A 27,100-nucleotide genomic window follows, 5' to 3' on the forward strand; every position below is an offset into this window, starting at 1 on the left:
GGAAAGCTCAGAATCCTAAGTTTTCCGAGAAACCAGCAGGGCTTATTGATTTATTAGACTCTGTTCTTTTTACCCATCAGCCCATGTGGGACGATTGCCAGCAGCTTTTGCAGGTCCTGTTCACGACTGAAGAAAGAGAAAGAATCCTCAATGGGGCCCGAAAACTAGTTCCGGGCGCAGACGGGAATCCCACCACCAACCAGGCTCAGATAGATGCCTCCTTCCCCTTAACTCGGCCCCAGTGGGATTTCAACACAACAGAAGGTAAGGAGAGGCTCCGGGTCTACCGCCAGACTCTAACGGGGGGGTCTCCAAATGGCTGCTAGAAAGCCAACCAATTTGGCCAAGGTAGGAAGTGTACAACAGGGAAAAGATGAATCTCTGGCTGCCTTTTTAGAACGGATCATGGAGGCATTCCGTACCTATACCCCCATGGATCCAGAGGCTCTGGAAAGCAAGGCAGCTGTTATCATGGCCTTTGTAAACCAATCGGCCATAGACATTAGGAGAAAATTACAGAAAATAGATAGACTAGGAGAAAAAAAAGTCTGCAGGACTTACTGGTGGTAGCCGAAAAGGTATATAATAACCGGGAGCCTCCTGAGGACAAGCAGGCTTGCGCTATGGTGGCTGTCAGCAGTAAGCAGACTCGAGACCTGGCCAGAATACTACTAGCTACCACTGCTGACTTCCCCGAGGAACGAGACCGCCGTCTCCAGCAGCTGGCAGACGACGCAAGAAAAGGTAAAGGAACCACCAAGGGGGGGAAGCAGGGGCTGCAGAAGGATCAGTGCGCATACTGCAAGGAGATAGGGCATTGGGCCCGAGATTGTCCGAAAAGGGCCGGTGGGAAGGGAAGCAAGACTGATCAAGTAAAAGTCCTAGAGCTAGATGAACTAAGTGATTGGGGGGGTCGGGGTTTGGACCCTCTCCCCGAACCCAGGGTAACTCTTAAAGTGGAGGGGACCCCTGTTGACTTCCTTGTTGACACCGGAGCACAACATTCGGTCCTCCGCACCCCACAAGGAAAACTAGCCAACAAGAAGTCCTGGGTACAAGGGGCAACTGGTATGAGCCAGTATTCATGGACTACCTGAAGAACGGTAGATTTGGGGACGGGCCGGGTATCCCACTCCTTTATGGTAATACCAGAATGCCCCTACCCGCTCTTAGGACGGGACTTACTGACCAAGATTGGAGCTCAGATAACTTTCAGACAAGGGGGGCCTCAGGTCCACCGATGGAAGGGCCACCCCATCCAAGTCCTGACCATGAAACTGGAGGATGAATACCGCCTCTACCAGGAGGCGCTCCCGAGAGAGGATAATATAGACAGATGGCTACAAGAATTCCCCTCGGCTTGGGCAGAGACGGGGGGGATAGGACTAGCTGCTCACAGGACCCCGGTCCTGGTAGAGCTCAAGCCAGGAGAGAGTCCGGTAAGGATCAAACAATACCCCATGTCTCAGGAGGCCCGGAAGGGGATCCAGACACATACATCCGGAGACTACGAAGCCTAGGGGTACTAGTTCCTTGCCAGTCTCCCTGGAACACCCCACTACTGCTGGTCAAAAAGCCTCACACAAATGACTACCGACCGGTACAAGACCTCCGGGAAGTAAATAAGAGGGTCACGGACATACACCCAACTGCTCCCAACCCATATACTCTCTTGAGCTCCTTGGCACCCTCCAGGGTCTGGTATACTGTACTAGATTTAAAGGACGCCTTCTTCCATCTGCCGCTGGCACCCCAGAGCCAACCCTTGTTCGCCTTCGAGTGGCATGATCCGGAGGAGGGCTACAGTGGGCAACTCACCTGGACACGGCTACCTCAGGGATTCAAAAATTCACCCACCATATTCGGCGAGGCACTACACGAGGACCTGGGTGAGTACAGAAGGGAGCACCCTGGCCTCACCCTCCTACAGTACATAGATGACATCTTGATTGCTGCCGTCACGGCCAAAGACTGTGAGCGAGGGACCCAGGACCTGCTGGCTACCCTGGGGGCCTGAGGGTACCAGGCATCTGCGAAGAAGGCTCAGATATGCAGGGAGAGGGTAAGTTACCTGGAATATATCCTGGAGGGCGCGGACAGCGGTGGTTATCAGATGCCAGAAAAGAAACTGTCCTAAAGATCCCTACTCCCACCTCCCGAAGAGAAGTAAGGGAATTCTTAGGATCAACCGGCTACTGCCGCCTCTGGGTTCCAGGTTTTGCTGAGATCGCCAGGCCCCTATATGAAGCCACTAAAGTGGGGAAAACATTTAAATGGGCTGAAAAAGAAGAAACTGCCTTTAATCAGTTAAAAAAGGCCCTCCTAAGTGCCCCAGCCCTGGGCCTACCAGACATTATGAAGCCCTTCCACCTCTTTGTAGACAAACATAAGGGAATAGCACAAGGGGTTCTAACTCAAGCCTTAGGCCCCTGGAACCGCCCGGTGGCTTCTGACCCTAGGACAGGAGATCTGGATCACGACCCCACACGCCACTGAAGGGGTCCTGAAACAGCCTTCTGATAGATGGATGAGCAACACACGTGTGACTCATTACCAGAGCCTCCTACTCAACCCTCCACGAGTGCGGTTCCACCCCAGTGCAGCCCTCAATCCTGCAACCCTGCTGCCCGACCTGACCTGGGTGCTCCACTACATGACTGTGCAGGAATCCTGGAACAAGTACATGGATTCCGGACGGACCTGACCGACCGGCCCCTCCCCGATGCCGAGGCTACTTGGTTCACTGATGGCAGCAGCTTTGTGCGAGAGGGACACAGGTATGCGGGTGCAGCGGTGGTCACCGAAACGGACACCGTATTGGTGGAGGCTCTACCCTCCGGAACGTCAGCCCAGCGAGCAGAGCTCATAGCCCTCACCAAGGCGCTGATGTTGGGAGCTGGAAAACGGCTTAACATCTACACAGACAGCTGTTATGCGTTTGCCACAGCTCATATTCATGGGGCAATTTATCAGGAGAGGGGGTTACTGACGGCAGAAGGATGGACTATAAAAAATAAGCAGGAGATACTTAACCTGCTTACGGCCTTATGGCTTCCTGCCAAGCTAGCCATTATCCACTGCCAAGGGCACCAAAAAGCTGATAACCCAGTAGCTAGAGGTAATCGAAAGGCTGACCAGGCAGCCAAGGCAGTAGCCCTTACTCCACTCCCCACCATGACCATACAACTACCGGACCCGGGAGACCCAGTTTTACCAGACCAGCCCAAATACTCCCAGGAGGAGTTACAGTGGATCAAGAAACTCCCCATGGCCCAGGAGATAAAGGGATGGTGGTATGCACCTAACAAGGAGCTCGTGCTGCCAGACCGGCTTGGAGTCTCAACATTAGAGCACATGCATCGGTGTGCTCACATGGGGGCCCAAAAATTAAAAGACTTAATCCGACATGCCGGAATCAAGATTCACCAACAGGACACCAAAATAGAGCAAGTTGTATCTGCCTGCAAGACCTGCCAACTCACCAACGCGAGAGCCACATCAAATAAAAAAGGAACCAGGCTCAGAGGCACCAGACCTGGAGCCCAATGGGAAGTCGACTTCACTGAAGTCAAACCAGGAAAGTATGGTTATAAATATCTTTTAGTATTTACAGACACCTTCTCTGGCTGGGTGGAGGCATACCCAACCAAGCATGAAGCGGCTCAGACGGTGGCTAAGAAGCTACTAGAAGACATTTTACCCAGGTATGGTTTTCCTGCCATGGTAGGATCAGACAATGGACCAGCTTTTATCTCGCAGGTAACACAGGCAGTAGCCAAGGCGGTGGGGGCAAACTGCAAATTGCATTGTGCTTATAGGCCCCAGAGCTCAGGACAGGTAGAAAGAATGAATAGAACCCTAAAAGAGACCCTTACCAAATTAACCATGAAGACCGGCGGGGACTGGGTGACTCTCCTACCGTACGCCCTTTACTGAGTTAGAAACACTCCTTACACTCTGGGTTTTACTCCCTACGAGATCATGTTTAGCAGGCCACCCCCTATTATTCCCAACCTTCTTGCTGAGTTTAAAGATCAAGAACTTTTTCTTTCCTTGAGAGGGCTCCAGAGGGCGCACGAGGACATTTGGCTGCACCTCCGTGCCATCTACGAGGCTGGCCCGACCCCGACACCTCATCAGTACAGGCCGGGAGACTGGGTCTACGTCAAGAGGCACCACCGAGAGACCCTTGAGCCGCGCTGGAAGGGATCCTACATCGTGGTGCTGACAACCCCCACCGCTCTCCAAGTTGATGGCATCACGACCTGGGTCCATCACACCCACGTTCAGCCAGCGGACCCCTCCTCGATCCGGAAAGACTTAATGGGGCGTCATAAAGGACGTGATGGGCCGTCAATCGGGACCAACACAACCCGCTAAGCTCAAGCTACAGCGCATTTGACCCACCTAATATTGGTAACTCTGTTAACTCTGCTTGTCATTGCTCATGCTGCCGGGAGTCCCCACGCCCTCCAAAACATCACCTGGCAGATCATAGACACCAGTTCAGGGACAATACTTACTCAGACCTCCCAGAGCCACCCCAGGGACACTTGGTTCCCAGAACTTTGCGTAAACCTCCAAACTCTGTTCCCCTTGTCACCATAAATGCAGGCGGTCCCATGATTGGGTCTGTAAGCTACATGACAAGGGGGGAATGAAAGGGTGGGCCTACGCTGGCCAACTCCATCTTGTTCTGTGTCCTTCACCTTGACCACGCCTCCTCCCCTTGACTAACCTCCTGCTCACCTGCCTAACAGGACTCCAACCCTTCCCCAGCCAATCGGCTGAGGCCACAGCCATTACCTCACCAACTGCCCCTAGGCCCCAATAAAACCTTTGTCTTTTTGAAACTCGCTCTCTCTCCCTGGTATCTCACTGCTGCGTCGATGCAGGTAGGGGATTGAGCTCGAGCTAGCTCAAATAAAGGCTCTTTTGCTTTTGCATCGGACTCGGCTCCCTAATGGTCTTTGGGGATCACGAATTCTGGGCATAACAAAATATAATTTCATAAAATATAAAATATTTTCTTATGTGAAATAATCATTTAATCTCTGTAAAATGTACGTAGTAAATAATTTACCATACTTTTATGTATCTTGGGACTATTTCATGATATAAAAATATAAAATCTTATTGAAGGACATAAAACAAAATTGAACAAATGGAAAAGCCCACTATGTCCTTGGACAGGAAGATATTATTAGGAAGTCAGTCCTTCTAAAATTAATATGTATATTCAATGCAGTTCTTGTTAAAATTACAAGGTGGCTTTTTTGGGAAGGAGGAGACATGTATAAAATAATATTAACGACTGTTGCCCAAAATTAGCTACGAAAAAAAGTATAGGAAAGGGGTCTTGATGTTCCAGATATCTGAACATTGTATCTGAAGAAAAAAAAAAACAACACACTAAACAGAAATCAGTATGGTATTGGTAAAGAAACAAACTAGTTACAAGAATAGAATAAATATTTCATAAATAAATATCAGTATAAATGAGAATTTAGTATATAAAATGATGATATATTCAATGGGAAGGGAGAAATTATTTTAAAAAGTTCTGGTATTATTGGCTATCTACTGGGTAGGAATCTATTTTATCTCTTACACAAAAATATAAACTACAGATGAATTAAAGACAAAAATGGAAATTAAAAAATAAGAATGTTGAGAATTTTTAGTATTAGGAGAGTGTTTATAATACCTAAGATTTGGCACGATATTCTTTTTTTTTTAAGTTTATTTTATTTTGAAGGAGAGAGAGAGAGTGCAAGCAGGGTAGGGGCAGAGAGAAAGAGAGGCAGAGAGAGAATCCCAAGCAGGCTTCGTGCTGTCAGCAAGGAGCTTGACACGGGGCTCCATTCACAAACCATGAGTTTATGACATGAGCTGAAATCAAGTCAGACGCTCAAATGACTGAACCATCCAGGCACCCTGACTAGATATTCTTAATTGTGACTGTAAACCTAGAAGACCTAAAAGAAAATATAACCATAATTAATTAAAGGAAAATTGAAAGTTTTTCATTTCAAAATATATTTTAAAGTCATAACAAGATGATAAATGTGGACAAATACTTATAATAGAATTTATAGATTAATACCTAATATCAATAATATATAAATGGCTCTCACAGGTTGACAAAAAATATAGAAAAGAGGAAAATGATAAAAGACATTTTGTAATATCACAAGTTGAAATAACAAACAAACAAACAAACGCTATGGTTGCCAGGGAATGAAAATTAATGGTTGAGAGTGTTTTGGGCGGTGGTTACCTCAATGGTCTTCACAGTCATAAAACCATATAGAAAGGGATTTTCAGAAATATTTTCTAGATGACTTTCTGCTCTCAGAAGCCAAAATTGTGAATGATCTTATTGAAAAAATATACTTTTTCATGACAGAAGATTTCTCAGGAAATAAAGTATTTACTTCCTCCTAAATTCAACTATACAGTCCAGTAGCCACTGGACACTTTGCTATGTTTACTGAAAATTTTTGTTCATCTAGTAATAATTCCCATCTGGGAACAATGGTCCCTACTCAATGTTCTCTTGCTGCTAAGTTCAGCTGTGTGAATATTATATATTCTATTTGTTTTAATATTTCAAATGTTTCTATGTAAAAAAAAAAAAATTCCAAGCCACTGACTGTTTACAGTGTATAAATATGAAAAAAATGGTAATGAATGGGTAGATTTACATAAGTAAGCTTTCTCTGGATATTGGAGTTATTAAAGAATTAAAAAATAATATTCTGTAAATGCAACAGAAAAGTTAGGGAATATTGGCAGGATGTCAGTTTCCATAGATTTCTGCTTAAATTAGGGAAAAGTAAAGCTTTCATAACTGTCAGCTTAGTTGTTGTTCTCCTCACTTAGACTCCCTTTCTCCTGCTTTATTTTGTCATCAACAACTGTTGTTGTTCACATCCTTCTGATATTTTTGTAAAACAGATTATTTTTCTCCTGCAGATTTTACTAAAGCTTTAGAAGCTCCTCCTGTGTCCAATTAATTTATAAAATTATTGATAAGAAAAATAAAATATGTAAGTGCTCGAAATCACTGTGTATCTGTGTGAGTTGGAAGAAGGTATGCCTGGAACGTAGGTCAATTTCCTAACACACACGAATCTAGATTAAAGAAAATAGATCTGTTGAATGCTAACATTTCTGTTGCATAGAATAAATATTGCATTTTTGTGTTTTCTCTTAAGCTTAGTGCTGTGCCTGGCACAAAACAGTTCTCTAATGTAAGTATGTTCGGTGAGTAAAATGCAATTAATCAGTTAGAATTTGTGATCTTTCACTGTATATTTACAGCATGCCAGGCATTGTGCTAAATGCTTTATACTTATTAATCTTCTCTAAATTCTTATAATAATTGTATGAAATAAATATTTTTTTTTTAAATTTTTTTTTCAATGTTTTTTATTTATTTTTGGGACAGAGAGAGACAGAGCATGAACGGGGGAGGGGCAGAGAGAGAGGGAGACACAGAATCGGAAACAGGCTCCAGGCTCCGAGCCATCAGCCCAGAGCTGAAATAAATATTCTTGTTTGCAATGATAGTTGCAATATTTACCAAAACAGCAATAAATGACAGAACGAGGGGGAAAAAAGTAGGGTTTAAAGCAAGTATAAATATTGAACTGAAGAATTCATGTACCATAATATATACAACATTTTTTCATTACAGTAATTAAAACCTGACTCTTTTAGAATTGACATATGTATCCTGGATTTTTGTATATTACCTACCACTTGATCTGTTGCTCTCATTTTGCTGGAATCTGTGATTTGCTTGCCTCTATGCTTTGTCACTGAACACTCAATTTATACTCAGACATGTAACTTTGATAAATCCTTTGAGACATAACTCTCTATCCCAACATTCCCAGAAACTGATCATTCTGAATACAATGTGCTAACTGGCTTATCCACTGCCAGCCCTACTCTCCCACTGGAGGAACAACAACAACAAAAGTGTCACCTTTAAAAGAAGAAAAAATTCAAACTCTGTTTCCCTCCTTCCCCAAAGAATTGAGTATTGCACATATATGTCTAAGGAAAGCTTTTGTTTTCTTCCCATTTTTTACCATACTTTTCCTTTCCTTTTTCTTTCCTTTCCTTTCCTTTCCTTTCCTTCTTTTCCTTTCCTTTCCCTTCCTTTCCTCTGCACAATTTCTTGCTCCTTCCAATCACTGCCATTGTTGCTGCCTTTAACTTTGCCACTTCTTTTCATCTTCTTTTTTCAGTCTGTGTATGAGAAAGTGCCTGACCAGTAGACAAGACAGAAGAGGGTGCCCTGGACTTGTAAAATCGCTCACTTAGTTTTCAATCATGTGTGAGAGGAAACTATTTCCTCCATCTGTGTGTCTAAATGCATATAGGTATATCAGACACTTTAAGAAAAAAAAAGCCATAGCAATACAGTATATCTTTAAATAGTATGAAAATAAAAAAGATTCTCTATAGAGTCAATGTATCAGCTGGGTCTTGTTGAATGGCAAGTGGCAGAAAGAGGAACAGAAACTTGCGTAAGCACAAACTATTTATTGTTTCAAATAAGAGAAAGGCCAAAGGGTAAGTTTTGTTTAGGGCATTGCTAGAATCAAGATTCACGTAATTTTTTTTTAAATAAACTTTAAGAATAGTTTTAGGTTTACCAGGAAGTTGTGAATATAGAAAGTCCCCATATACCATACCTAGTTTTCTCTGTTATTACCATCCTACATGAATATGTACAATTACCAAGTATAATGAACCAATATTTATACATTATTGTTAGCTGAATTCCATACTTTATTCAGATGTCTTTAGTATTTACCTAAGGTCCATTTTTTTGTTGTTGTTCCAGGATCCTACATTACAGTTAATCATCATGCCTGTGATGCTTTTACACATTTTCCTTGCTTTTGATGGTATTGACTGTTTTAGGGAGTACTGGTAAGGTATTATGTAGAATGTCCATCAATTGAAATTTGTCTTATGTTTTTCTCATAATTAGTCTGGGGTCCTGGGTTTTGAGGTAGTATTTACCAGGTTTCTCCACTGTAAACTTACTCTTTCCACCCTCCCACCTTTCCATATTATATTCTTTGGAAGAAAGTCACGATGTGCAGTACCCACTTAAAGGGTGGGGAATTGTGGTCCACTCCTATAATATGGCATATCTACATATATTATTTGGAATTCTTCTTGACAGGACATGTGTCCATTCTCCTCTGTTTATTTATGTATGTAATCATTTATTTATATCAAATAGACTCATAATATTTATTTTATACTTTGGGTTATACTTTAATACTACTTTATTAATTTTGTGCTCAAATTGTTCTAGCTTTGCATATTTTAGGGAACTCTTTCAATTGGCTTAGGCATCTCTTTAATATACCCCATTATTGTAACTTTTTAGTGATGGGGGATACTTTTTTATTTTCTGGCACTGTAAGATTCTCCAGGCTCATCATGTACATTCAGCTCAGCCCTAGCTTTGGCCATTTCTCCAATGGCCATCCGTCTTATTTGAAAATGGTATTAGAAGCCAAGATATTATGCTAGGCGTTCTCAAGGCAATTAGGGGTATTGTTCCTTCTAGGTCCTCAGCAGACAGAACAAGGAAATGTAAGTGTGTATACTAGAGGTTCAAGTGATTTTATCTGGACTTGGGTTTTCTGTCTTTTTCAACCAGGTCTACATACCGACTCGATTCCTGGACAGAAGTTTTCTTCATACTTGCAAGGTAGCTATGGCAACTCTGGAACTTAAGGCCCAAAGAACAGAGTAAGAGTCTTTTTATTAGAATTCCCCCCAAATTGCCACCATGTCTCATTGGCTCCTTTTAGGCTGCATGCCAATTCAGGAACTGATCACTGTAACCAAGTGGAATGAACTATTTTTTTAAACTATTTTTTAATGTTTATTTATTTCGGAGACAGAGAGAGACAGAGCATGAGCTGGGAAGGGGGAGAGAGAGAGAGAGGGAGACACAGAATCTGAAGCAGGCTCCGGGCTCCAAGCTGTTAGCACAGAACCCGACGCAGGGCTGGAACCCATGAGGTGTGAGGTTATGACCAGAGCTGAAGTTGGATGCTCAACCAACTGAGCCACCCAGGCGCCCCAGAATGAACTATTTTTATCAGTTTAGGCTAGGGTCATGTGATCCTCAGAGTCAGAGGATTGATTCTGTTTGACCTTATATGAACCATGAGTACAGGAGACATGGATTTTCAAATGGTTGATGGTATAAAAAGGGAAAATACAGCTGTATGGTTGAAAAATAATTTCACCACAGTCAATTGCCACTACTTCTATGAATTTCAAAATTCTAAAACTGGCTACTGCTTACTTTAAAGTTTTGAAAGAAAATAAGATACTTTTATAGGAAGATGTATCAGTAAATGACTTGGGCTCTATTGGAAGGAAATTAACACTTATAACTTGTGAATATTGAATAGTACTTCACTATATTTTTGCATATGAATATTTTCTGCTTTGAAACTACAAATGGGGAGAGTATATCCATTGTCAAATTTCTTTCTGGTTTGCTTTTAAAAATAATTTCACTTTTACAAAAATGGAGCATTGAGGCTGGGGCCAAATAAAATCTGTTGTCCTTTGTAGTTGTTGCTTCATATTGACTGTCTCTATTGGTTTTCTTTATTCACCTCTTTCAGAAACATATTCAAGAGGAAACTACAGAGCTTGCCACTCATTCATCAAAATATTCAGCTACTTTCTTTTTTTTCCACTTTAATGAAGCTTGTAAAACATTTTTTAAAAAGGAAAGACAATAGAATAGAAGGACTGCATGATAGCAGGACTATAGGATAGCATTATAACTGAAACCACTACTATGATCTGAAGTTTTTGTTTTTCTTAGTAGAGCTTCTACACCCCTTTTATTTTATTTTTTTTTATTTTAAATATAATTTATTGTCAAATTGGCTTACATACAACACCCAATGCTCATCCCAGCAAGTGCCCTCCTCAATGCCCATCACCAATTTTCCTCTCTCCCCCACCCCTCTATCCACCCTTAGTTTGTTCTCTGTATTTAAGAGTCTCTTGTGGGTTGCCTCCCTCTCTCTCTGTTTGTAACTATTACACCCCTTTTAAGTTAAACCAGTAACTAACAGAACAAGAATTCCAATGTAAATATATTATTTTAAAAGTCATCCCTTGCAAAGACATACTCGTTTTAAGATATTAGCAGTCACCAAAAAAGTTTGCATCTTTTTTATCTGAAGGCAATTTTTAGTTCTGTCTATATTTGTTTTTTTTTTTTTGATGTTTTTATTTATTTTTGAGACAGAGAGAGACAGAGCATGAGCAGGGGATGGGCAGAGAGAGAGGGAGACACAGAATCTGAAGCAGGCTCCAGGCTCTGAGTTGTTGGCACAGAGCCCGACGCGGGGCTCGAACTCACGAGCTGTCAGATCATGACCTGAACTGAAGTCGGACGCGCAGCCGACTGAGCCACCCAGGTGTCCCATGTCTATATTTGTTAAGATTATTTTTGCTTTTATTTTATTGCTGTAACAAATTACACAATTATTGTAGAGATCCAAAGGTTAATAACCTAAAATATTAAAGATGCCTCTAAGTTGAACTTTTAAATGTACTGTAGTTTAAGTCACAGTGAAATGTGTTCAAATTATAGTTGAATCAAAAGTATCTTAGGTGATTTCTAAATTTAAAATCCATGGAATTGACATAAGCAAATCGGGAACTCTGAAGCAAAACTTTGGTTATTTGGAATTTTTAAAGAATTAGACTTCTAGGTTAAAAAATAACTTGTTTTTTTTTTTTAGGGGCACCTCAGTGGCTCAGTCAGTTAAGCATCCAACTTCCACTCAGGTCATGATCTCAAAGTCTGTGAGTTTGAGCCCCGTGCTGACAGCTCAGAGCCTGAAGCTTGCTTTGTGTGTCTCCCTCTCTCTCTGCTCCTCCCCCACTTGCACTCTGTCCCCCCCCCCTCAAAAATAAATATTAAAAATTGTTTTAAATAAAAAAATAATAATTTGTTTTATGAGGAGTTTGGTAATTATACTTCTTTGAATTACAGGACTTTCAAAAAAAAGCTTTGTGACAAGTATTTTTCCCAGTTCTCCTCTACCTGAAGTAGTGGATATTGGTTGTAATTTATATTCTTCTGACTCTATTAAGATCTTCCTCTTTTTGAGGGCTGCGTGTTTCTAAAAACATTTAGGGGCACCTGGGTAGCTCAGTTGTGGAGTGTCCGACTTCGGCTCAGGTCATGATCTCACAGTTCGTGGGTTCAAGCCCGGCATTGGGCTCTGTGATGACAGCTCAGAGCCTGGAGCCTGCTTGGGATTCTGTGTCTCCCTCTCTCTCTGCCCCTCCCCGACTCGCGCTCTGTCTCTGCATCTCTCAAAATAATAAATAAACATTAAAAAGAGTAAAAACATTTAAGTTTTTTCTTAAAAATGTTCCTATATTTGTAAATATCTTAGAAATATAACATCCAATGTGGGATCAGCATATCACTCAATATTTCAAGTCAATTTTATCAACAACTATTTATTGAAAATATTTGATATACTAGACATGGTGATAAGTGCTTTTTATATATTCCATTTCATTTACTATTTTCTAACATTTTTATTTAAATTTCAGTTAGTTCACATACAGTGTAATATTAGTTTTGGGTGTACAAAATAGTGATTCAACAATTCTATATATTACTCAGTGCTTATCATGATAAGTGTACTCCTTAACTCCCATCACCTATTTAACCCATCTCCTCACCCATCTCCCCTCTGGTAACCATCAGTTTATTCTCTATAGTTAAGAATCTGTTTCTTGGTTTGACTCTTTCTTTATTTTTTTTTCCATTTGCTTGTTTGTTTTGTTTCTTAAACTCCACATATGAGTGAGATCATATGATTATTGTCTTCCTCTGACTGACTTATTTTGTCTAGCATAATACTCTCTAGCTCCATCCATGTTGTTGCAAATGGCAAGATTTCATTCTTTTTTATGGCTGAGTAATATTCCATTGTATATATATACACATCTTCTTTATCCATTCATTAGTCAATGGATGCTTGGGCTGTTTCCATAATTTGGCTCTTATAAATAATGCTGCTATAAACATTAGGGTACAAGTATCTCTTTGAATTGGTATTTTGGTATTCTTGGGGTAAATACCTAGTAGTGCAATTGCTGGATCATAGGGTAGTTCTGTTGTTAGATTTTTTGAGAAACTTTAACTTTTTTGAATAAATCGGGATAGAAAACCCAGAAATGAACCCACAACTATATGGTCAACTAATCTTCCACCATGCAGGAAAGAATATCCAATGGGAAAAAGAGTGTCTCTGTAACAAATGGTATTGGGAAAACTGGACAGCAACAGGCAAAAGAATGAGACTGGACCACTGTCTTATACTATACAAAGTGGATTAAAAACCTAAATGTGAGACCAAAACCATAAAAAATCCTACAGGAGAATACAGGTAGTAATTTCTTTGACATCAGCCATAGCAACTTCTTTCTAGATATGTCTCCTGAGGCAAGGAAACAAAAATAAAAATAAACTATTGGGGCATCATCAAAATAAAAGCTTCTGCACACAAAGGAAACAATCAACAAAACTAAAAGGCAGTGTAAGGAATGGGAGAAGATATTTGCAAATAACATATCTGATAATAGGTTAGTATCCAATATCTATAAAGAACATATCAAACTCAATATCCAAAAAACAAATCCAGTTAAGAAACGGGGAGAAGACATGAATAGACATTTTCCCAAGGAAGACATTTCATTCACTGTATTTTGGTAATATAGGTATTAAAATATCTCTTTTAGATAAGAGGAAACTAAGGCTCAAAGAGCTTAAATTAATTAAGATCATACAGAAGAGCTAGAATTCAAACCTATGTGTAGAACATGACATACTACATCTAAAATCTAAGAAAGAGAACAGCTGATGTAACAGACAAAAAAAAAAAGATCGATGTAAACATTAATTATTCAGAGAGACCCTCCTTCATGGCTTTCTCATGCTCCATCATGCTTTGCTGGGGGTGCAAAGCCCTGATCACTCCTTACCTGGGCCATTTCTCAGACATGTGTTTACAGAAAACAAACTTGAGGGATAAGGTAATGCCTCCCTTTGGAACAAACAGCAGACTTTCTATAAAAGGAGTGGATCCCCCAATTTCAGAGTTCCTCTCCTTTATTTTCATTTTCAGCCTCTTAGTAATTGTTCCTTGAATTTAATAAGTACTGAGGATGTGCTTGATGGGAAACATCAAGGACAAAGAGTAAGTTTTTTTTTAGATGTTTATTTATTCATTTATTGAGAGAACGAGGGGCAGAGAGAGGGAGAGAGAATATCACAGAGCCTGATGTGGGGCTCAATCTCACGAACTGTGAGATCATGGCATGAACCAAAATCAAGAGTTAGTTGCTTAACTGACTGGGCCACCCAGGCGCCCCCAAAGAGTAAGTTTTTAAAAGAATAGGTATGAGAAACAAAGGAGTATTATTTCTAATTGTGAGTTTTGATTATTCTGAAAACAAAACAAAACTAAGCAATTAACTTCAATAGAAATAACAACTATTTCTTAGTGTCTACTTTTGTCTGGTAAGTTCTTAATTCTTTATGTTTTACCCCTTGCAACAATGCTTTGTTGTAGGTAGGTAATATTATTATGGTCATTTTACAAATGAGGAAACTGAGGCCTGGATTAAGTGGCTTGCCCAAGGTTTCAGAGCTGGTAAGTGGTGGAGCCAGGATCTGAATGCAGCCTCTCGTTCCAGCACCCAGGCTCTCAATCACCTCATTAGGAAGCTTACTACTATTGCTTTTTTGTTTGTTTGTTTGTTTTGTTTTGGTAGTAAATGGGAGCTTTTATAATGAATTGCTGTTTGGCATTCAGTTTTCATCAAAAAACATAGACTGAAAAAGAATCTGCAAAGAAAAAGGCTCAGTACGTGCTTCTGATATATACACAATACAACCTGAGGAAGATTCTGTCATTGCAAAAGGAGTGCACATGATTGGACAAATATCATTTATAATACATTACGTTAGGACTATTTGTACCTCATAGTTCTTATGAAAGTGGCTTTCTCTTGGCAAGGGTCAACGCTACAAATGTTCTTCCAAGTCCCAGTGTATGAAACCTAAGTCAAAACAGATATTCAGATAAACGTTTTAAAGGAACCCAAGAAGGAAATTGACTAAGGTGACTATCCTATTTTTTTTTTTAAATTTTTTACTTTTTATTATTGAGAGACAGAGACCTCTGTCTGAGACCTCTGCATGGGAGGGGCGGGGGGGGGGGGGAGACACAATCCAAAGCACGCTCCAGGCTCCGAGCTATCAGCACAGAGCCCCACGCGGGGCTCGAACCCACAAACTGAGATCATGACCTGAGATGAAGTTGGACGCTTAACGACTGAGCCACCCAGGCGCCCCTATCCTAGTTTTTTGTTGCTCAGCGTCTGAGGCTGGTAGTTCCCCTGAGTTAACCTCTCAATTATGCTTTCTACAAAATTTTTTTTTTCCCTCTTGGCACTGAGGTTCTTCCTCTTTTCCAGGAGTTTTCCCTGTGGATAATGGGGGCTCTCCACACATTTAAAATTAGGTAGCTGAATATGGGCATGCAAGAACCGGGAGAAAGACAATTTAGGGAAGCCAACCAAGTGAGAAAGAAATGCTAGGGTTAAAATGAAAACCAAACCAAAGCAAACCCCAAGCTGGCTCGGCAACAAAATGTATATAATCCAAGCCGACTGTTTCTTGCGTTTTATCTCATCCACTCCAGGAGCTGCGTCCTAGGGTAACTAGGCAACGACGTTGCCATGGTAACCAGTGAAGCTCAGAGGGCCCTAAAGCTTTGGGCTGCAGCAACCCTTAGGTGCGCGGAACTGGCTGGGTGGAAGCCGTGAGGGTGTCAGAGTCTCGCGAGAGCTGCGTGCGGTCTCGGGCAGGCGTCTTCGCAGTTGCTCTTAGGGAGGCAGCGGGCCGTTCCGCCTCAGATGGCTGCTAAGCAAGGACTGCCCACCTTGGCCCTGCGGGTCCTGGAAGAAGCGTTGGGCATGGGCTTGACGGCTGCTCGGGACACCGCGGAGGCGGTGGCCGCCGAGGGCGCCTACTACCTGGAGCGTATCCTTAAGTGTAGGCGCGGCCTCCAGGCGCTGCCCTTGGTAACGGGTTGGGGACGAGGGCGCGGGCTTCCCACTGGGGGGCGCCCTCTGAGGCTTGTGGCTACCAAGCCGGCCGAGACGCCATTTGGACCTCATGGTGGCGTCTTCCGCACCGTGTTCCCCTGATAGCTACCCGCTAAATTTTTCCCCTTTTCGGAGTGTTAGGCTGCCGCATTCCTGTTGGAAGAACCTTCAGGAATCTGGTACTTAGTCACCACTTTGCAAACTTTGGATGGAAGTTTTATGTTAAGGTGGTACAACAGATTGATTCAACCCCCCTTTCGCTTAGTGATTTTCCTAAATAAGCCCTAAACCTGCGGAATACCGTGGGAACCAATTCAGTCGGGAAAGTTAGGAGACCGGGAAAGACTTCGGCCTTTGCGTTTTAAGGAGCTGAAGCTCAGAATATTCAACCTGTGATTCTGTAGATGGTTCAGTTGACCAATGCTTAAATGATTTGTTGTGGTAGCGTCAACTTCCTTGGTAGTTGCAATTTTGGCTACTTAATAATAATTGTTACTTTTTTTTTTTTTTTTTTTTTTTTTTAAAGCAACTAAATGATGACCCGGTGAGCTGAAAAGGCTCAGAGGTGTTAGGAAGAAACCAGACAGTGATAAGCAATTATCAGTGGAAATACCAGAAAAATGGAATAGCCATATGTGAATAATTAGGTTCACTATTTCTTGGTAAGGCCTTTGAGCTCACCTCCGCTGGGCATGTAGAGTAATTGTACTGGAGAGATAAGGAGAGTTTTTTTTTAAGGCAGGTAGGAGAGAGACGGTTATCTGTTTTATTCTTAAAGATATCAAGGAAACTCCAAAATCTGCTTTATTATTTCTTTGTCCAACTTTGAATCCCCCGGCTTTAATTCAAGACTTCAGAGATTCGGCAATGATTGGTTTTGTGGGCTTTGGCAAACTGGTTCACCTGTCCTGACTCAGGCTCTGTACACACCGATGCTTCAGGGAGCTTTGAAGAACTTAGTTGAAAAGATCAAAGAGAATATGTGGTATTTTCTTCAATGCAAACATGATCTTTATAGGAATATAAGCTTCAATAGTTCAAAATCAATTTAAAGGAAATATGTAGGTGCCTTAGTGTCTTAAATGAGGCATTGTACTCTTTTCAGAGCTCTAAATAGCTACTTTCCCCAGTAAAATTCCTTTTTAAATTCGAAAATGAGCCAACAATTCTTACAGAACTTAACTGCATCAAGTATAAAGTTTTTCAGTGTCCCTAGTAGTGAATGGTAACCAGCATCTTATTTTTGTTTACATTAAGATGATTTCTGTAACGCATGGTTTGTTAACATGAGGCAATCACAATGGGTTAACTTTTTTGCAGATACCCCTGTGGAATAAATGGTGGACTCCCATATAATACAGCTTTTCGGTTTACTTAATTTTCCAGGCGATCACTGGGTTACAACTGCAAACGTATAGCAGTTTGCAAAAAAAAAAAAAAAAACCTGCCTGACAAAGATTTCTCCAAATAATCACATTTGTAAATATAAGCAACTCTAACTTTTTAGGATTTTATTATCCGGTTTATGAATTATCTTGCCTTTTTGCTTTTCTTCCATCTCCCTTTAGTTGACTACTGTTTTGGATTTCAACCAAAGGGTAGTCCAAGGATAGCAGAACTACACAGATAGCTAGTTCTCCTACATTCATTGTTTAGGTGGGAAGTTCAGTCATAAGTGAGGCTTTAACTCTTAGTTAAAATGAAGTTTGAGGATTACTTTTGAATGCCAATTATCCTTGTATCCCTGGGCTCTCTTAACATGCATAATTAAGAGTTGACTGTATAATGTTATTTGACATTGTTTCTTAAGGCAATTATGATAGTTGCTGAAGTGAGACTTTCTTGGGTTTAAAGTCTTTAGCTTTCAGGTAATTTAATTGAGCTATTGCAGTGGGTAAATAAAAGTTATAATATGCACAAATGAATCAGAAATCTGATGTTCTCTACTTTGCACATATACTTAATCACTTCTACTGCATTTGGTCTTGGGCTTCGCTTATTTATGACTGAACAGATGCTCCTTAGAATACTAGACAACAAGATATCAATATTAAATCTTTAAAAGAGGTTGACTGTAATTCTTCAGGAAGTCACCCTTTTCTTTGCTGTTAAACATTCAAACGTAAAGAACATGTACAAATTATTAGGGCCCAAACCGAAAACAGCCAGGATCCACCATGAGGGGAATGGCTTCATTAAGTAAAGTCCCCGTTTTCTTTGTAAGTTTGGAGAATGTATGCAGGAAAAATAATTCTTACCCCTGCAACACCTCTTCTTTGTAACCTACTACCTGTAAAGGCAGGTGTTATCTGTTTCTCTTCTGAAGCAATTCACAATATCATTGCTTTTATGTTTTAAACTTCAGCACAAGATACAAACATACATGTACATTGTTCCTTTCTTAGCTATATCCAGAGCTTTGAAGGAATCTGTTTATGAAAGCACATGAATCCTCTGGAGAACTCCTCATTAGAAAGATACTTGCAACACTGTAAAACATAAGACCAGATTTTAACTATGTGCTTTGTAAAGGGTCGAGTGTATGTAAAGAAAGCTGATTGTTCTCTTATGAATGAATTCTCTATTAGAAATCAGGACAGCTTGGGTAAGGTTTTCCATATGGAGTAGGAACTACAGTTAATGTATGGCTAGGGACATGTGGGAATGCGCAGTCCAATTGGGAGATGCAAGCTGGAATGAATTGTACTAAGAAAGCTAGTGTTTAATTGATTTTGTTGCTACATGTCAAAAGAAATGTTCAAGGAAGAATAACGGAATACATGGACTCTAGGAAAGTGGAGCCCCCAAGGTATTGTCTTTGTTATCTGCCTCCTTTTGCACTGATTCTCTGCTCCTCTAGCTGGATTTTGATTATTTTATCTTTCAACGCATTCCAATGCTAAGAATTTGGCTTCTTAGATCATGGACATAAGTTTGCTGACCACTGAAGAGGTTTGCTCTGGCCCCACCAGCAATTTCTGAGGGTTGAGTGAGTTTAAACCAGTTTTTTGAAGCTGATCAACTGTGGATTCAGTCCCAAAGTCAACTATTTCTGAAAGTGCAAAATTAAAGATTCCATTAAACTAGTCAACTGAAATATGGTGAACACACTTAGACACCTCATCTAAGATGCATGCTTGTTTTCTTAAATTATATCCCTAGTCAATCGTTCATTGTAATAGTAATATTCACTGATAACTTTAATTAAAATTGAATTTTTATCATTTAACAGTCTTTTTATTCATTATTTTTAACATTTAGTGATTTTTCCCATCTCTTATGTTACTTCTCTGGAATCTTTGTAGTATTGAGTGAGCAGATATCCTTAATAATTGTTAGGTACTCAAGTCATCTATTTCTTATTATCATTGGGAAAATTAATTTGTCCATGGCATCTTAGTTGCACCCTACATATATTCAAATACAAGGATAGACAGTCTGAATGTAGAATCTAGACCAAAAGGCATGTTACTAAGCCTGGAGTGCTGAATTTTACATGCATGAAAATCATAGGCTATTTGGAAAGAAAGAATTTGTTGTGTCCTCTAGTCTGGGCAAACTTTAATGTGCATATGAATCAAAGATATGGATCTTTAAATGAAGACTAATTCAGTAAGTTCTAGTGAGGGCTGAAATTCTGCATTGCTAATAAGCTCCCAGGTGTTGCTGGTGCTGCTGGTCTAAAGAATATAATTGGAATAATAAGGCTGTAAACAAATTTCTTAACTACTAGCCATCATATTTTCAGATAGAGGTATATCTATATTTTTATAGAGCCCATATCTTTGGATCTCCTGGCATAAAGTTGGAAAAACTTAAACCACCACCCGCTATGAGAACAGTGAGCCTTATATTTTGAAAAGAAAGTTATTTTCCACCTTCTGAGGCAGAAGATGTGCAATGGTGTCTGGGGCAGGGGTAGCCAATAAATTTCCACTCTTGCCATGTCTGTTGAATTGGTAGTGGCTCCCTGGTATGTGGTGTTAATAAGATTCTGAGACCTCCTGAAGACTTGGTGGGAAAGACTGCAGAAAACAAATAACAGTGGAGAAAGTGGCAGCAAGTGGTAGCCACTTATCTGCCATCTTCGGTGTCTATTATTCAGTTAAGTTATATTATTCAAACTGGCATTCCTAAGAAAGGGAACCATGGCTGTGATGTCTGCCATTTACAGTACTTTTATTTCAATTTCGTAAGTAAAATGTTGATCATGAAGGATCCAGGCTAGATTTTAGATTGCCTTTATGTACATTGGCTCTGCAGTGACGGCAAAGATTACAAAGCAGTTTCTGTCTATAGTAGCTTTGGGAAATCATGTAAAATATAATTAACTGTGTGTTTCATTCCAGTTCCTTGTAAAGATGCTGCTGCTGGCAGTGATGCACCTCCAGTGCAGCACTGGGAAGAGACGAGCGTGTGAGGAACACTTTGTATGGTGTTCACATCTAAAAATCATTTATAGTTTTCTGGCTGTGGTTCATTTGTAGAGCCTTGTTTGCGACCCCATCATATCAACTGTCACCTCAAGCTCGACTCCATTATGCCAGCTGAAATGCTTCTCTGAGGCTTCTTGCAGTTGTGTCTTCTGTAGTACTGTGATGGATTTAGGGTTTCCTGGCAGTTTCTGCGTATATTGTCCTATTTTCTGATAGGATCTACAAGGTCGAGATCTGGTACAGATTCTGCCAGTGCAGAAACTGCCAGGCAGTTCACCCATGGTGACCAAGTGCCATCAGGGAACTGATACATAATATGCAAATTATATGCAAATCACAAGTATTACTAAATTTCTTTCAGAGCAAGGGGAGATGTGGAGTGGGACCCTTAGTCTGGGTGTAGGCTCTGATTCTGGGATACCGAATGTGGCCTAGAAATGGGTGGTGCTAAGGGCTGTGGCTGCAGGTCAGAGAGGAAGTAGAATCACCGACCTTACCCTGGGCAAGAGGAGACTAGAACACTAGGCACAATATTAGATGTCAACTTAGCATTAAGCAGGCAGAAAGGCAATAGCTAGACCTAAAGAGAATAGAAAGGAGGGAAAAATGAATTTCGGAAATGGAGTTTAACAATGTTCTTTGAAGGAATACTAGACAGATAATAAGAAGAGGGTTTTTCTTGGCATTAAGAAACTGATTTTGAGCCAGAATTCTGGTTTATTCTGCAATGGAAAAAAAATCACTTTGCCTGAGAACTGTGACCAGCTTAATTGTATGGACATTTCCTGCAGAATAGGATCACCTTAGAGATTAAATTACACATGAGAAAGTTGTCCAGTAAAAGTAGAATGAGAGTAGAGGGTTTTTATCATTCAGGCAATTCTTGGTCAATTGCTTATTCCTATTCGGGCAACATTGCTTCTAAAGCAGTCTTTCCAACCTTTTTTTACACATGGTATTCCATCAGATCCTGCTTCATTCAGTCTTTCTGGCTGTCCCGATGGCCAAGGGAATCAATATCTGTACAATCCACAGTGTTCTCTTTATGAGAATAGGAGAGAGTAATTTCTCTCAGGCTTCACAACCAGAAATTACTGTACATCTGCTGAGAAACTCATCTGTTTTCGTTGGATGGTTACGGAATTTGTATCTGATTACATTCCCCTCTTTACCCAGACTGCTGGGGAAGCTTTGGGTCAAATCTGTGGCTTATGTTTGACAGAGTTCATGAGACTTTATGGCATGTACTGTATCCTTATCTTTATCTTATTTCTGTTCTTTCTCTTTGAATTTCCATACTTACTTATTTTTATATTTTGTACTATATGCATATTTGTAAACTGCCACACAATCATTTGGGGATTCATTTGTGCATTTGTCCATGTGTTGCTAGCCAGCTCAGCCAGACAGATGCATACCAACACACATGCCAAAGTACATTTATTTCTTCGGTAGCACCTCAACATCACATTTCAACTCAGTTGCTCTTGGGCAGATTTTATGTACGGATCATTTTTGTGGATACTGAAAATACCAGTCAAGGAAAATAGTGGTTCCTATTTTGGATGTTTGTCCTCTTCCTGACCTTTTGTCTCACTAATCTCTTGCCCTTGGCTAATTTAATCTTTGGGTTGGTATGTTTGCCCTCTTTTATACTTTTCTTTCCTTTAGGGTCTTCAAATTGAGCTATTTAAATGGTTTGATTTAGCTGTTGATGATATAACACTGGAAAGTTTGGAAAGTAAGTACCTAGGATTTTGGTAAAAATTGCACATTCTTGTTGTGTCACTGTAGACACAATATGATAATGTAGAAAATTCCTGATATTTTTATTCAAGAAATTTGTCTTTGTCACTTATAGGTATATGATTTTTGGAAGATTTCTTAATCTCCTTGATTAAGTTTCTTTCTTTTATTTTTTTATGTAGAAATGATTATATCTGTGTTATTCAATGTCAGAGGATTGTTGTGAGAATAAATATGATAATGATCCATATGACAAAACTTTTAAGCTTTATGAAATGGTAGTTATTTTTCCACTTACTGTTTTGATTTTGGGGAAACTATATTATTAGGGTTCAAACGCTGTTGCCTCAGATATTTTCTGGGTAGCAGTATGGCAGGTGTTGTCTGATATTTCCAAAGCTTTGAGGACAAATCTTTTTTTTCTCTCTGTGTATTGCTATGTTTAACAACCTATGCTTTGATGTTTCTTCCTCACATTAATCTTACCAGTTGGATAATTTACAATTTTAAAGTCTATCTAAATGATTTTAGAATATTTACTTCTTTGTGAAATTTATTATGGTATGAGCAGTGATGAAGAATGACATTGCTTTTCTGGAGACTTAAAGACAAGTGACTTCTTACAAAATAAAGTTTTAGTATACTTTTCCATAGAAAGGAGACTGATTTCCTGTAGCTGAGCTTCTGGAAATTTTATTGAAAAAAGTGAAAATGTATCAGAAAAATCTAAACTTAGAAAGGAAGAAGATTTAGAATGAATTTTATTAATCCATTCATTTTAAAGCCTGGGGGAACTAGGCCATGAGAGACTTATGAGACTTCTCCACAGGTGCTCCTCTCTTTCTAGAACAAGGAAAATAATAACAAATACTTGCATAGCATATACTATAAGCTAGGCACCATTCTAAGTGATTTACATGCATTAACTCTTAATACTCTTGAAACTCCTCAATTTGTCTGTGGTAGCCAGCTTCCATAGTGATTCCCACATCCTGATACTCATGCTCTTACTTAGCTCCCTTAGGCACTGAATAGGGTTGACCTATGTAACCAATGATGTGACTTCTGAGGCTTGGTCATAAAAGACATTGTGGCTTCCACTTTGTTTTCTTATATTGCTTATTCTGGGGGTAGCTAGCCGCTATGTCTTGAGAATGCTAAAGACGCCTGTGGAGAGACCCACATGGGGAGGAATTGAAACCTTTAGCCAACAATGTTAGAGCCATCTTTGAAATGGATGCTGTTGCCTCCACCGAGCCTTCAGAGGACTGCAGCCCTAGCTGCAATCTTCACTGAGATCTCACGAGAGACCCCAAATCAAAATCCACAAGCTAAGCCACTACTGAATTCTTGAACACAGAAACTATGAGGTAATGGATGCTTATTGTTAAGCCTGAAGGTTTGGGGAGTTTGTTAAGCAATAATAATAAAAAGTACAGATTTTGGCACCTGAAAGTGGGATTCTAACGTAAGAAATCCTTTAAAGTATTAGAGTGGCTCTGGAACTGAAATAGGACAGATGTTAGAATTTCTTTAAGTAGGATGTTAGTGAAAACTAAATACTTTGATCAGACTGTTAGTGGAAGCCTGGTGGTCTCTTAAGAAGGCTGCTGGCAAGGGACTAGAGAGTGAGGCAAGTGCTATTGGAAACTGTTCCATGGTAGTAGATTAACTAATATAGGTAGGTCCTTCACTCCTGGTGCCCAGTATGGGTAAATTTGCCATATGAAGTTCATATGGGTAAATTACCCAGTATGGGTATTATAGGATCAGCTGCAGGGTTGCATCTTTTTTTTTTTTTTTTCCTGTAGTAGCTTAATCTACCATGTTAGTTTTTAATTAGTTATTAGTTATTTTACTTACTTATTTAATTAGTTAAATTAAGTAGTTATTTTTGAGCCAAAATTACTTTTCACCATATTATTGGGAGATAAACTTGTCTGACAATGAAATACTTGCCTTTTGATGGTATCTGGTTCCTAAGAATTGTTCGTGACTGAATTAGGCTTAAGTGACTTTCCAGTTGGATAAACGGTGAAGAGTTACTGCTTATGATGGAACTGAGTAACAAAGCTGTATAACCCATCTTTTAGAGGTTTAGAACTGTGTGGAAGATAATTGGCAAACACTTCAAGTGTTTACATAGCATAGAAGACGAATATGGAATAACAAGAGAGGTTTAAGTATAGCATAGTGAAACCTGTACTTCCGGGGCTGATCACCAACTGTGTTAGGTCCTAGCTGTGTAACCTTGTGCTTGTGAGTCCTGATCTGTAAAATGGAGATGATTATAGCTTGCAGGTAGGATGAGAATGAGGGACAGTGTCTGCTTCTCTTAAATACTGTATAAGTGATACCAGTTCTTATTACAAACAGCATGAGTTGTTATATACACTTTTAGCTAACTCTTGGAAGATAATTTCTCATAACCAGCAGCAAAACAAAAGCTAGGCTAATCTCGTCTTTGATTTTTGTAACCATTACTATACATTAAAGTGTTTAATTTCATACATTTTGAATGAACTTGGCATAATCCCATCTGTACATATGGAGAGAAATGTAAACCCACCAACCAACAAAATGTTAATGGTATATGCTTTGATTTCTTTCAAAATTAAACATTATCTTGAAGTTTTCATTTATAATTAAAGTAACTTATGATTTTTGAAAGTCTTACAACAATGCTGTTAGAATTTTTTACTAGTCATTTCCATTGATATTTTAATGCTTATTTCTTGATACTTTATGGACCATTGAATTATGATTACTGTATACTTTGCTTTAATTAGGCTGCCTTTCCTGTGAATGAAATTTAATTTTAAAATTGAAATATATAAAAAATAGAAGATATTTAAGTAATTTTTATTATGAAAACATTGAAATCTGTTTTTTACTTATATGTGGATATTGGTGTGCTTTTTAGAAATTCGTAATACTTTAAGAAGTCACAATGCACTGTGAATGACTCTGGAGCTCTGAGAATTTAAATTAGTTTGAGATAAATAAAAAAATTGACTGTCATAGTTTTCATGTCCATAAGTTTTCTTTTCTCTTTCTAATCTATACTATCTTATTATATATACCATGTACATTTTTGTAAGCCTTACAATCAAGTTGGAACTCATTAGATAGTAAATAGATGTATGGGAATGTAGTTTTTTATAGGTTTGGGTTCTATAGAGCAATGCTTTAAAATAATAATAAAAATATTTTGTTTTAAGATATCTACATTTGTAGGTTATATGGGGAAGAGTAATTTTAAAGAGTTTATATTACATTTACCAACTCAGTGAGATAAATGGATCTAATACCGAATTTTAATGTCAAATCAATTTTAAATGAATCATTTTATCCCATATATCTTGAGATTGAAACTTGACATGATTTCAGAGGTCACCGTAACTGAGGCATCTGAAGATGATTATGAATATGAAGAGGTAATTTTTTCATTTTAAGTATTTACTTGTAAATTCATTGTCATTCTTATGAAATATTCATTTTATTTTATTTTATTTTATTTTATTTTATTTTATTTTATTTTATTTTATTTTATTTTATTTTTTGTTTTCCTTAAGAGATGTTAGTTTTTCAACTAAATTTAGCTAATATCAGCTAGTTAAGAGTGAAGTGTGAAAGTTCTGTTTAAAAGTTTAGATTGGTTAATCCATCTGGCTCTTTTGGTTTCCTGTTAATTGTGCTTCAAAGTTAACTCCTTATCCCCTGCCTTGTGGATCCTTACTACAGTTTGCCTGTCCAGCAGGCATTCTTTCCCAAACATCCATTCTGCTCTTGGATGGGTTTTCCAGATTCCCACTACTGGCTGTAGGTCAGATCCCCTGCTTCCTTTCAGCTTAACTCTAATTCTGTGTGTAATGTAGTTCCTGCCTCAAATTTTTCCTTTCGTTCACTGTTTGGATAGGACCTATCGTTCCTTCTGAGATGTGGCACCTAGAGTCACTCCTAAAGGATAGGCACTGCAAGTGAAACTGTGGAAGCAAGCCTGGCAATTTGTGGCCTGAGCAAGTAAAAGGACAAACAGTAGATAACTTTTTATTATACTAGTAAAATAGAGATAATATGAATATGTGCCATATGAAATTACTGAAGGAGTTAATGTAAGATACATAAAACTCATCAGCATGTAAGAAGCACACAGTGAATGTTAACCATCATTATTATCATAGTTAGAGTCTGTTGCATTTTTCCAAGAGCATAACATTCAGGCATTCAGCTTCATTTTATTTTGTTTTGTTTTTTTTAATAAACTAGAGATTTGCAGTTACTTGTAGTTATGAAAAAGAAATGGTCTTACATTTTTTCTCCGCAGAGTTGTTAGACTATATTTGTCATTATAGATAAGAGCAGATGCCCATAAACTGATCTCGAGTTTATCAGAAGTGACATTGATGATGTTTACAAGGAAGTCAGAAAGCTTCCTACTTGGTTATCCATTTGTCACAGAACTTCAGAATTACATGGCATCTTACATAAGGTGTCTATTTTTGTGATCCTTTATTTTATGAGGAAAAATTATTTCTGAAATGAAGTAAGTTACTTTTATATTCCTGCTTACTCTTTCTATACTCTTTCTCTGATTTAGATACCAGATGACAATTTTAGCATTCCAGAAGGTGAAGAAGATCTGGCAAAAGCAATTCAGATGGTCCAAGAACAGGCTACAGATACTCAGATTTTGGTGAGAATTT

General features: G+C 39.3%; 1 protein-coding gene and 1 long non-coding RNA gene across 4 annotated transcripts in view; one reads left to right on the forward strand and one right to left on the reverse strand.

The window, feature by feature from the left end:
- Positions 1-5,896: 5,896 nt before the first annotated feature.
- Positions 5,897-15,814, reverse strand: LOC122228213. Of its 2 annotated transcripts, none has more exons than XR_006206477.1 (4): positions 15,733-15,814; positions 15,083-15,162; positions 9,708-9,769; positions 5,897-5,978 (listed from the first exon to the last, which is right to left on the reverse strand). It is a non-coding gene; the product is annotated as an uncharacterized LOC122228213 (long non-coding RNA). The 2 variants fall into 2 exon arrangements; XR_006206478.1 differs by having other exon boundaries at positions 15,723-15,804.
- Positions 15,815-15,926: 112 nt separating this feature from the next.
- SPAG16 (sperm associated antigen 16) overlaps positions 15,927-27,100 on the forward strand; it is a 1,016,770-nt gene continuing 1,005,596 nt past the window's right edge. For both annotated transcript variants that reach the window (XM_042950045.1, XM_042950046.1), the window contains exons 1-3: positions 15,927-16,147; positions 25,785-25,831; positions 26,995-27,090. In XM_042950045.1, the coding sequence (XP_042805979.1) occupies positions 16,021-16,147; positions 25,785-25,831; positions 26,995-27,090 (270 nt within the window). In that variant the 5' untranslated portion in view covers positions 15,927-16,020. The remainder of the gene's footprint in view (positions 16,148-25,784; positions 25,832-26,994; positions 27,091-27,100) is intronic.

Source organism: Panthera leo, chromosome C1 (genome assembly GCF_018350215.1).
Source record: "Panthera leo isolate Ple1 chromosome C1, P.leo_Ple1_pat1.1, whole genome shotgun sequence".
Lineage (NCBI taxonomy): Eukaryota > Metazoa > Chordata > Mammalia > Carnivora > Felidae > Panthera > Panthera leo.